The sequence below is a fragment of the Aspergillus vadensis genome (genome assembly GCF_003184925.1).
Source record: "Aspergillus vadensis CBS 113365 unplaced genomic scaffold BO88scaffold_15, whole genome shotgun sequence".
In the NCBI taxonomy this organism is placed as follows: domain Eukaryota; kingdom Fungi; phylum Ascomycota; class Eurotiomycetes; order Eurotiales; family Aspergillaceae; genus Aspergillus; species Aspergillus vadensis.
The window spans coordinates 318,495-330,606 of NW_020292053.1; the positions used below are offsets into that span (position 1 = coordinate 318,495).

General features: G+C 49.0%; 2 protein-coding genes across 2 annotated transcripts; one reads left to right on the forward strand and one right to left on the reverse strand.

The window, feature by feature from the left end:
• On the reverse strand, positions 1–9,240 carry BO88DRAFT_390808 (polyketide synthase). Its single transcript, XM_025704971.1, has 7 exons — positions 8,027–9,240; positions 7,853–7,976; positions 7,681–7,736; positions 7,237–7,611; positions 3,545–7,081; positions 2,310–3,491; positions 1–2,217 (listed from the first exon to the last, which is right to left on the reverse strand). The coding sequence occupies exons 1-7, from the start codon at positions 9,167–9,169 to the stop codon at positions 109–111; spliced, it is 8,526 nt and encodes a 2,841-aa protein (XP_025561692.1). The 5' UTR covers positions 9,170–9,240; the 3' UTR covers positions 1–108.
• Positions 9,241–10,716: 1,476 nt separating this feature from the next.
• Positions 10,717–11,716, forward strand: BO88DRAFT_405863 (uncharacterized protein). The gene has a single exon (XM_025707003.1). It carries the CDS (start codon positions 10,954–10,956, stop codon positions 11,509–11,511), a length of 558 nt encoding a protein of 185 aa, XP_025561693.1. The 5' UTR covers positions 10,717–10,953; the 3' UTR covers positions 11,512–11,716.
• The last annotated feature ends 396 nt before the right edge of the window (positions 11,717–12,112 follow it).

The following is a 12,112-nucleotide window of genomic DNA, read 5'->3' on the forward strand; positions in this document are numbered from 1 at the left end:
CTCATTTTTATCTATCCTAATTGACAACCTGTCTTTCATGATGGATACTTCATTGACTTTGTCCTTGCCCTCCTCACAATTTCCTACTTCAACCCAGCAGCCCCGACATCACCGGTGCTGCTTCTGCTCCTCCTTCTGCCAAACCTCAAAGTACGTACTCAGCAGCTCCGGCATAGAAGGCAACTCCGGCATATCCGAAGACGCAAGCAAAACACGCCGACCATTCGCATTCTCATACACAGTCTTCGTCATCGTCTCCGCCTCCCAGTACACCAACAATTCCCGAACTTTATCCTGCAAGAACGCCGACGCGACTTTGAAATGATGTTCTCCATGCGTTGCCACAATATCAGCCCACTCCAAAGCCGATACCCGTTTCAACGGGGGGGACGTATAATGTGCCACCAGGTCTAGAACCTCATCCCACGTCAAGGTATGAGTTTGATCAGGTAGGACAAGGTTATAGGCATGGCTGTGGTGACTGCTAAGCGCAATTTCCAGGATCGCTGAGCTTGCGTAGTCGACTGGGATCATCTGGCAGCGGGCCGCTGGGGGGGACGGGTAGCATCCAACGCGGATGGAGCTGACCATCAGATGTTGGAAACCGTCCCCGGGGTTGGCAACTCCCGTTTTGCTGTGGCCGGAAATGACGGGTAGGCGATGGATGGTTACTGGCATGCCGTTTGCGATGGCATCCCAGGCGATGCTTTCGGCCACGATCTTGGTCTCACTGTAACCGACGAGCTTTCTTTCGGAGTCCGTAGTGTTGAGGGCTGGTCTTTCATTCTCGCCGATAAGCTCTCTACCCTCGAGATATGCAGATGTTCCGCAGGCTGAAATGCTGGAGGTATAATGCACGGGCTTGAGGCGCTTCGTATTGGCGAACCGAAGAATATTCGAAAACCCATGGATATTGGCGCCGCGGAGCTCCGAGTATGAAGGCATGTAGTTGCATTGGGCGGCAAGGTGGAAAATAACACTGGTCCATTGAGCGAAATGTTCGTACTTCTCCTGTCCGAGTCCCAGTGTCGAGTCGGTGAGATCGCCAGGTACGACGATGACTTTAGATTCAAAGTCCAATGACAGTCCGTAGTGCTCCAGGTTCTCCTTGATACGTGCCAAGCCTGCTGCGGCATCTGGCGCTCGCACCAAGCACGCGATCTCCTTCACCCGTGGGTGACTAGTTAGAGTAGAGAGAAAGAAGGCACCCAGGAACCCGGTGCATCCAGTCACAAACACCCGTCCTTCAGATTGGGAATGCCAGCACGGGACGTGCTCTGATATTGGCTCTAGAGACTTAGCCAACTCCAAGTCCGCCCGATAGAGCACGCTCTCATCAACATCGTCTTTGCCGTTACCGACAAGAGACCCCTTCGCGTTCTCAAGCTCCCCGGACTTGTGCTTCTCACGGAGGACCTGCATGGTAATCGCGCCGAGTCCTTTGACGTTTTGTGCCTTTGAAATCTGAGCGAGTGATACCTCAACGCCGACATTTCGCCGGAACCAGCTGCGTATCTCAATGGTCATCAATGAGTCAATTGCAATCTCACAGAGCTCCTCATACGGCATATCATCGGGATAGGACATGTTCGAGGCAACCATTCGACCGATCTCGAGCGTAATCTTGGTCTCTGTAGCTGGATCATAGAGAAGAGAGGGATTGCGCTTGATCGTGTTTACGAACGTTTTGAGCTCGTTATCTTGGCTTGCGCTCCCGCCGTCCGAAGCAGTCAGCATGTTATGCCACGCCAGGAAACGAGCATCCTGCCCTACTGTAACACCATTCTCCATCTCAGACACCGGCTTTGTTGTTCCCATCCCTAAGGCCAGTTGGGGTGCACTCCCCATGATCTGTATTTCCAGGGCCTTGAGTAGATCGTGCTCTTCCAGGATTTCCCATGAGCTCATTTCAACCATTTCCCTAGCTCTATGAGACGTTTCAGCGATAACACCGATATCTCCCATGAAACCAATGTCGAGTACGCTAGCTGGTAGCCCCTTTGACTGACGGTAAGTGACAAAAGCGTCCAAGAAGGTATTAGCAGCCGCGTAGTTTGCTTGGCCGATATGCCCGGCAGTACCAGAGACAGAGCTGAGCAGGACGAAGAAATCCAGAGAGCAACTCTGCGTCGCCTGATGAACATTCCACGTGCCTTGGACCTTAGGAGCAAGTGCCTCGGTCCACTCCTTGTATTCCATGTCATCCAATGTTTGATCCTGTTTGACAGAGAAATCAATAAGTATTCTTCGACAACAAGAGCATGCTGAATGCCATATGAGAGTGTATACAAGGGTAACGGGAAACTCACTCGTAGCACCATGGACAACTGCATAATTCCTGCTATAGGTCGTACCGCGGCAGACACGGCTCGTTCAACATCGTTGATATTGGTGACATCACCTGTCACTACCTGAACGTGACAGTTTTCCTGAGACTCCATATCCTGGACGAATTCCCGAGCCTTGGTTGCCTCCAAGCCGGACCGGGACATGAATAGCAAATGCTGGGCACCTTTTTCCACCATCCATCTTGCCACTGCACGCCCGAGACCCCCAAGCCCACCAACCAACAAGTAAGAAGCATTACCGCGGAACAGGGCTCCTTTAGCCTGCAATTTAGACACTGGTAATTCGGATGGATTCTCAGGCATTTCCACCAGAATCTTGCCCATGTGTTTGCCAGTCTGCATGTGCCTAAACGCTTTAGCAATATCGGACGCTTTGAAAACAGTAACTGGACGGATAGGACGGAGCTTCCTTTGCTCTAAAGAGTGAGCGAATTGCTGTATTAAGCTCCGAATAATATCAGGGTCCTGCTCGCCAATTTGAAGAAGATCCACACCAATGAAGGTTCGGTTTCCCATGAAAAGGTCCATATCCAGCTTACCATGACCGAGGAAGTCACGCTTACCCAACTCAATCATCTTTCCCATGGGGGCAACGCACTTCCAAGAGGCATGCAATAGTTCGCCGGAAAGGGAGTTCAGAACGAGGTCTACACCTCTATTACCGGTCGCCTTCATTATATCCTTGTGGAAGCTAACGCTTCTGGAATCAAATATACGATCCTCAGTAAGCTTGAACTCCTCCATGAGATGTTCTCTCTTTTCCTTGCTTCCGACCGTGGCGAATATCTCGGCTCCGATTGCCTGACATATCTGAATTGCGGCCAAACCGACACCACCGCACGCGCTGTGGATGAGAACTGTCTGCCCCTTCTGTAGATTTCCGCACTTCACCAATGAGTAGAGAGCAGTGGAGAATACGCAGGGACCTGCTGCTGCATCTTCGAGAGACGATCCTTCAGGGAGCACATGACAAGTCTCCGCAGGCACTATTTTTCTTGTGCCCATTAAGCCCTTTCCGAAAACTGACACCTTATCTCCTACTTGAATGTTCTGTACCCCTGATCCCACATTGCAGACAATACCGGCCGCTTCAAGTCCGATCTCGGAAGTTTCTCCCATCAGTCCCATCGATATCATGATGTCCTAAACAAGCAATTTTAGCATTCAGATACTGAAAGGTATTGACAGTGGCTTACTCTGAAATTGAGCCCCACAAATCGGATATCCACTTCGATATCATGCTCCCCAAGGTGTCCCACACGCCCATCTAGGGCCCAAGTCAAAGAATCAAAGATACCAAAGCACCCAATATCTAAAGACCTCTGCTCGAAGCTATCATTGGCAGCCATCATTTGGTGGAGGAATTGGAAGTGAAATCGACCGACATGAACTGCTCCATCTTTAAGGGCAAACTCGTAGTCCTGGTAAATCGGGTTCTTGCCTGATTGTCGACAGATTCTTTCGAATACAAGCGCAATCTTCTCTGCTGCACCAGGTTCACTCTGCTCAAATTCAAGGGTTGCAAAATTTGTAGAGATCTCTTTCCTTACCGTTCGCATCAATCCCAGCGTTAGGCCAAATCGAGGGTCTGAATCTTCACCGCCAAATTGAACCGGCGGCATCAGCCAGAGGCAGTGGCCTTTGACGCCAGAAAGAAAGCGTTGAAAAGCACGGAATTCATCCTCCGAAAGACTGTCCAAAAAAGGGTTATCGAGGTCAAGGAAGGATATAATGTCCGTCATTAAACAAGACAGGTCGTTCAGAGTCAACCAAGTGACCTTGACGCCTTGGTGGGTGAAAGCCTGTGCAAGTGTATATGCCAGATTAGGGACCTTGCCCCTATAAAGGAAACCAATCTCTTTACAGAGAGGTGCCCTCGCTTCCGGTCGCCGTGATAGAATGTAAGCGTTAGTCTCGTATGGCGGTTCGTTGTCGTATCGAACTATGTCCGCACCAGTAAATCCCGCATCCAGGAGCTCTTGATGCCATCGTGAGACGGTAACCATTGGTGTTTCTCTTGAATCTTCTGCATTCCACCAGCCTGGGAGAGTACCCATTATGAAATTGACTATTGGAAGTCCGGGACAGAGCTCTGTAAGGAAAAGCCACCCTCCTGGAGCCAGTAGTTTATTCAGGTTGCGAAGCGAGGTTGATATTTTGGGGGTAGCATGGACGACATTTGAAGCGATGATCAAGTCATAGCTGTTTACGGCAAAGCCTTGGTCCTCAGGGTCCCTGGATATATCGAATGTCTCGTATATCATCCCAGGGAAGTTCCTAAAGTGCTCTTTTGCTTTTGCGAAAAATGCCGCTGAAATATCAGTGAATGTATAGCTGGAATACAAAGGACCTTGGTGCTTTGTTGAATCATAAAGGGCATCGAGAACTGCCGAGGTGGCGCCGCCTGTTCCTGCTCCAACCTCCAGGACTCTGAGTGTTGGACGGGAATGGCTGAGCAGTGACAGGAAATTCTCGGTCGGACATAGACGAGAGGACTCCTCATACATACTACTGACTGCATCACTTCCGCTAATGACCTCTAGGGCGTCGACGCTGTCATCTAAGATGCCTTCAATATGTGACAGCATCTCATAACCGGCAGTATATACACTGCGTGCCAAAGCATGCTCGATGTTTTTGCCAGACTCCTCGATCTGCGACATACACCCTTCTGGGTTGGAGCCAGACTTGTCCATTTCGAGGATAAGACTGGGGTGTTCGCGTCTTGTTCTTTCGTATTGCGAAAGCAACCACTTGTGGTACTTTTTCAAGTGCTCCTTTGTTGGCCTGGCTGATCTCGTCCGCCGGTATGCCTCCAGTATGAATAGGTTCGTAAATTCCATAGCGATTCTCCCGCGATCTATGTCCGCTGCAATTTTTGGGATTAGGCCGTCAAGTGGAAGAAAATCTATATGTGGTTTCCAATGCAGCGTTGCGGCGGACGCGCCATTTGCATCGTTGATCGCGGACTCACTGATTCCGAAAAAGAAGCAGCGCCTCAGAGAAAGCACAGGCTTTCCATCCGCAACTAATAAAGCATCTCCAGTGAACATATTCCCAGCTGTATCGCATGTCGATTTCAAAGACATCACCTCTTGTCCAGGGGCAACGTATAGACTCTCAATAGCGGTGGGGATGCACAATTGAGTCATGGAACGCTGAATTCCTCTGGCTCCTGCTACACTCAACAGCTGGAGACATTGGTCTATCACGACAGGATGGAGAGAATAGCGACTACCGGTCAGCGCAGTAGGCTCACATAACGTTGCTGCTGCCTCGGCTGTGGTAGGGCTTGCGGTGATATCTCGAAGCCCGCGGAAATTGGAGCCGTACTCCAGTCCTCGTTTCTCCAAAGCGTCGTACCATTCCTTGGCCAGCACCTTACGTGAGTATGGAGATACTATACCATATTCATCACTGAAGCCATCTGGCTCTGCCCGCACCTGCCCGACACAATGTTTCTTCCACTCGCCTTCGTTATATGCAGTGATTGTAAAGTCGTACCAACCAGAGTCCAGACTGTCGGTCAGTTTCACCGGTCGGAGGCTAGTAATAATCTCAACGTGCTGCAGCTTCGCCTCTTTCAGCACCAATGCAGCTCGCATAAACACGTTTTTCACCGAATATTCGGGGACCTGGGAAATCTGACGCATAGCCTCCCCGACCATTGCCACGTATCCGGCACCTGGAAAGACGACCTCTCCCCCTATCTTATGTTCCAATAGCCACGGTACATTCTCAGCTTGTAGCATGTTCCGCCATACAGGTTCCAAGTCGCTCGATTCCAGAGCTCGACTTCCTAACAGCTCGTGGTGGGGAGCTGACCGAAGCCTCCAGTCCCTCGTTAGACGGGTCTCACTCCAGAAGGATTCATTATGATCCCACGAGTAAGGAGCAAGGTCTGTCACTGTTGCTGCAGGACAGACAAACGACGATAGGTTCAGAGAGATTCCCTGGGTATATAACTGGCCAGCCGTGTTCATCAAGCATCTCCATTGGTCTTCATTTCGAATAAGGGTTGATGTGTATGAGCAGCTTCGCTTGGAATCTGTACCGGCGATGATTTGCCGCAAGGGGCCAGAGAGCACCGAGTGTGGTCCAATTTCAACAAATGCCAGAGCCTTTTCATCATCACTCAATATCTTGCTCAGTGCCGTGTTAAACATGACTGGATTTTCCACATTTCTTCTCCAGTATGAGGGACTCAGAGCGCAAGGGTCAGAGATAGTTTCGTTTGTAACCGTGGATACTAGTGGAATCATAGATTCATTGAAACAAATTTCCGAAAGTAGTGACTCGAATAGTTCTCCCACCTCATTCATGTGGTGTGAGTGGTAAGCCACATTGACTGCAAGACGCCGGCAGAACACCTCGCCTTGTGCTTGTATGTCTTTCAACATTTCATCGACCGCTTGTTCGTCTCCGGAGATGGTCACACTTTCAGGGCTGTTCTCGCACGCCACAACCACGCCATTCTTGAGATATTTCTCTGCTTCAGCACGTCCCAAACCGACTGCCGCCATAGCACCATTTCCTTTGGCTGACTCCATAGCCAGGCCACGGAAATACGCGATCTTGATGGCAGAGGAGGCGGTAATTGCTCCTGAAGCATAGGCCGCGGCAATTTCGCCACTCGAATGTCCTACCACAATGGACGGCACGACCCCCAGCTCCCGGAGGAAGCTCACCAGGGCCACCTGAATGGCGGTACAAAGGGGCTGTGCGAACTTGGCCTCTTGGAACCGGCCTTTATCGTCGGTATGCATTAGTTCATCTAGATGTTGTTAGATACAAGCTTATGTTAAGAAAAGGACCAAGACATGCCTTCGATACTCCAATCTGGTGGAGTCTCCAGTCGCTGTAATTGTTGATCTAGTTCCTGTATAACTAACCGGAACTTCTCTGAGTTCTGGATCATCTCTCGACCCATGCCTGGCCACTGTGCGCCTTGTCCGGTGAAGACGAAGCATATCTGCGGGTTGATTGCACGCGCTTTCTCAAATGTCGAAATTGTCCCATCTTTCTCCACGATGGCAAAGGCTCGGTGTTGCATGTGCTCTCGTTTGAACGCCAGTGTATATGCAATATCTGCAGCAGCAGATGGAATGTCATGTAGATAATCGCTGATTGTCTTGACGTTGCTATCCAGCGATGTGGCCGACTTGGCAGAGGCGAGCAAAAGGTGTGGTGGGCCTGGTCTTTCGTCGGATGTTACCCCAGACCGGGATCTTACACCTACAGAGAGGGCAGAATCCAAGACAACCTTAGGTAATTAGCAGATGTTTTTGTGATATGGTGGGGGATTATGATGGCTGAAAGCACTGATACATACATGCGCGTTGGTACCCCCTATACCGAATGAGTTGACGCTGATCCTCTCACATCTACCTGCCGGCCAAGGTGTTGGATCCACAGGAACTTGCAACTTCGCTTCTTTAAAAGGGACTTAAGATAAAAATATGAGTATTCTATCTTTGAAAGCACTAGGGAAGGGAATGCCTCACTGTTAGGATTTGGGGTATTGAAATGTATATTGGGAGGAAGGATTCTGTGCTCAAGCGCGAGTACACTCTTGATCACACTGGTAATACCAGAAGCGCCTTCTGAATGGCCCAAGTTTGGTTTTACCTAGTACTTATCAGATGTAGAATCACCAAGACTTTTGACATTCGACTCACCGCTCCAATATGTATGCCTTCGTGACCAAACACATTGGCAATTACAGTTGTTTCGGCCGTGTCGCCAACGATTGTGCCAGTTCCGTGACACTCGAAGAACGCTGTTTTACTGATGTCAGAAATACCTGCTTTCTGATAAGCTTTTCTGATGAGTGCTTCCTGTGCTTGCGACCCCGGAGTTGTTATGCTAGGTGTCTTGCCGTCGCAGTTGACAGCTGTAGATCGTATCACGGCGCGAATGGGATCACCATCCCTGAGGCATGCATGTAACGGCTTGATGTAGATTGCGTTTACTGCTTCTCCTCTTCCATAACCATCTGCAGAAGCATCGAAGGTTTTCGAAATTCCATCTGGGGAAAGTGCCATAGTCTCCGAGACGGCGTTAGTAGTGGTGGGTGTGATGATCAAGTTGGTCCCAGCCACCAACGCCGACGAACATTCGCCTGTGTATAATGCCTGACACGCATCGTGTAGACCGACAAGGGCCGCAGAGCAACCAGTGCGAAATGTGATACTGGGGCCCCGCAGATCATACTCGTAGGATATTCGGTTCGAAAGGGCGAAATCCGCCGCGCTGACGACCCTGAACCGATCGATGGCCTGGGTGTCCTTGCTCATCAAATCCAACCAGTCCTCGCCAAACACTCCAACGTAACATCCAATGTCCTTTCCACGGCATTCGGACGGGAGTTGGCCCCCATTTTCCAAACATTCCCATACAACTTCAAGCAGTATCCGTTGTTGCGGGTCGAGTTTCCCAGCTTCTAGCTTGCTCATACCGAAGAATCCAGCATCAACCTGCGATATATCTTGCTGAAGGAAGTAGCCATGCTGTGTCCGAATCGCACCAGGACGAGTCTCATCGTAGAATGCTTCTATGTTGTATCGGTCCTCGGGAACTATGCAACGACCGTCGCGTTTGTTGATCAATAAGTCCCAGAGATCCTTCTCACCATTGACACCGCCAGGAAGCCTCATTGACATGCCAACAATCGCGATCGGGAACGGGACGGGCTCGCAGTTGCTGTGCATCTCTCGTTGTACCGCGCCATGGTGGTCTTTACATTGTGAAAGAATGTGGCTCGGTGAACTTCTAACATCCAGTCCGTCCATGATTTGATAATTGTTTTCTCCGCTCGGCATTATTGGCGCTGCAACGTAGAGCAAGAACTTCCGATTTTCGAGTGAGAATTTGGTAATGGTACAAGAGATAGACTGACACTGGTAGAAGAAAAGGGATACATGTACCTATTCCTGAGTGTGGGTTGCACACCTCATATTAAGTGCGACCACTTACAATCCGTACTACTAAGCGACAAGAACAACATTAGAGATCATGTACGTATGCGGGATTGTCGAACCCAAGATCCTTCATCGCACTCAAGTAGCGGTCAGCAAATATCAGAAACCATCTTAACTGTAACAATACTACATCGTAGTTTGGTCTAGACCTTGATGCTTTTTTGCTTCTCTCGCCCTTTCATCTTCCCAATTACATGTCTCAGGTTCTTAATTCTCCCCCCTTCAATGGCCGCGTGCTACCCACGGCCTGCCTTCAATAATTTAGATACAGCGTATACTTGCATTGACTATCCATCAACCGATGACAAGACAACTTTCTGTTACTAAGTTCCGTGTCCCAGACTCAATGCCCCAAACATGCCTTATCCTGTGGGAATCATCACACGAGCAAAATCGGCGATAATGCAGTCAACGGCAGAGAGGACGCCTAGATGGGCGATCGCACATGCGTATTCGGAATCCCGGCAAACCCCAGCATGGCGTACTCGCTAATCTCGTCATTACTCCTCCTTAATAATTCTTGGGCAATTCATAGCTCCATATAGGACGGTCGGTATTATGTATTCAAACCTGAACTATGACAAGAAGTGCCAATATAGCACTTCAGCTCCTCATGATCCGCCACTGGCGCAGCTCTGTCTCGATAGGAGCTACGGAGTAATGCCGAGGATAAAAGCTGCCCCGTAAGCTTGTTGCTTTTGAGCAAGAGAACTTTAAGTTTCAGGAACAAATCAAAGGTCGGAAACAAAGACAATGTACATCATCATACCATCCCTTGCATTCCAACCCGTACTATGCGCGTAGACCTATGTGCCCCCTTGCATCCAAAGTTCTGCCTTCGTACTGTTTAACACCGGCGTTAGAAAACCATAAGTAGAAGAATTGTGTGACCTGTCGTTTCCTTGAGATGATCAAACATAAAGTCAATTTAAGAAGCTTGAAGCGGTGAAGACGAAGGGCTACGCAGCAGTCCAAAGATTATTGGATCGATGATTCCATGATATCAGATAAAAGATTATGCACCAAACGTAATACGGACAACAAAGAGTACCCCATTGCAAAACCAAGGTCAATGCAGTGAAGAAACAAGTGTACGTTCATGTGGGGCTATCATGGCAATGATCTACATTTCACGAGAAAAGAAGAAAGCACGAGCTTTCCCTGACGGGGCGGTAGAAAGACCGTGCCATACCGCAGGGGTGTACTCTGCTAGTGATTCGAGCAGGGCATCATAATTAGGCTTGGATCCTTTCCTTGACTAAGTTGTCTTTTAGGCTAATATAATAAACTTTGAGACATACACTGTCTGAGACTTGAATGCCCTCTACACTAAGCTGCTCGACACTAGACTCCACAACCACAATAATTGATTGATCTGCCATAAACATGTTGAGATACCGACAATCCAGACTTGGAATGTCCTCCTTCAAATGATTGGAAGGATCACCACTATAATCACCCTTTGTCCCTGTGCTACAGGGAATGATGGGAGGAATGCTACTCGTCCGAGTTGTCTTTTAAAGCAACTGGGATCCTCTCAGTGCCAGCGTGCAATACGTCTTCTAATCTCGAGAAAACTACATCAGCCTCAGAAGCCCAGCGATCATCCTGAATCAGAGGTCACCATGAAGTTCAACAACGCTGTGAATATCGCAACTGTTGCTTGCCTCAGTGCTTCTCCCACCCTCGCCCTCGTAACCTTGTGCTTTGATGCCCTCGACTCCATTAGCAAAATACCCGGCTACTTTATCCAAAACGTCCAACTGAACGCCTGTCCGGCCGGTTGCGCACCCAGAATCGACCAGTGGAACAGCGATGTGAAGGACGAGATTCTTAACGAACTGTTGGAAGATGGTATCCACTACACTGGCATCAATGATGAGCCGGCACAGAAGGCATTTGTCAAATCCATTGATGACCTATATAACGACGTCGTCTCCAAGTGCCAGAAAGAGTCCGATGGCCTGAACCTCTGTGACGATGAAGACAAGGTACAGCCATTCTTGGATTGTGTCAACAGCAACGCCAGAACCGCTGTGTTTAAAGGGGTGCCCCAATTGCTTCCCTACATTACAAATGACAGGTGCCAAAAAGTCGAGGAATACTTGAACAGCGATCAGCTGTGGAAGGATGACTTTCCTGAACACTTCAAGTCATATGTCGACCAGTGCCACGACATCTAAATGCCATCAACACCAGCACTATCCGGCATTTCTCTGGCCTTGAATGAAGCCCATGATGGAGCTCTATCATAATAAATGGGAGGAGTTGTTTGCAAAGGATCTTAGGGGATGCTGCGGGTCATTGTATTTGTACCTTTAATTTTCAGATTCTCTTCTATGTGGGCAGCATCTCTTATTAATGATAAGTCATTATTTTAATTCTCACAATATAACATGTTCTTCTATCAAGGGGGACTGCCCGCCTGCATGACGCACTGTAAGCGTGTCTGGCCCAGCAAGAGCTCAATTTAGTGAAATGCATCCATGACAATCAAGTAATGATTTATCCAGCTATATTGGAGGTCCCTCTTGCATATACCTCATAAAGTTTGAGACATCGAACCATCATGTCGCACACAATTAGATTAGTTCGAATCTAGATGAACCCTTTCTACTAGACCTAAGAGTAGACAGGCTCTGCCACACTATGGCACTAGTTAGATTCAACACCGTAAATACTCTGCATCGCTCGAAGCAGGAAAGAGGAGAGAATCCAGTCTCAAGGCGCAGTTTATAGCGATGCCTTTGCAAACCTCTGATATTCGCGAAGTATGAATGCCTC

Excerpts from the sequence above, each read along its gene's own strand:
- BO88DRAFT_390808 (XM_025704971.1), bottom strand. The coding sequence starts at position 9,169 with ATGCCGAGCGGAGAAAACAATTATCAAATCATGGACGGACTGGATGTT. Across the intron at positions 7,977-8,026 it reads AAGGCATACATATTGGAGCG|GTAAAACCAAACTTGGGCCA; the intron begins GTGAGTCGAATG and ends GATAAGTACTAG. Across the intron at positions 7,612-7,680 it reads TAGGGGGTACCAACGCGCAT|GTTGTCTTGGATTCTGCCCT; the intron begins GTATGTATCAGT and ends TAATTACCTAAG.
- BO88DRAFT_405863 (XM_025707003.1), top strand. The coding sequence starts at position 10,954 with ATGAAGTTCAACAACGCTGTGAATATCGCAACTGTTGCTTGCCTCAGT.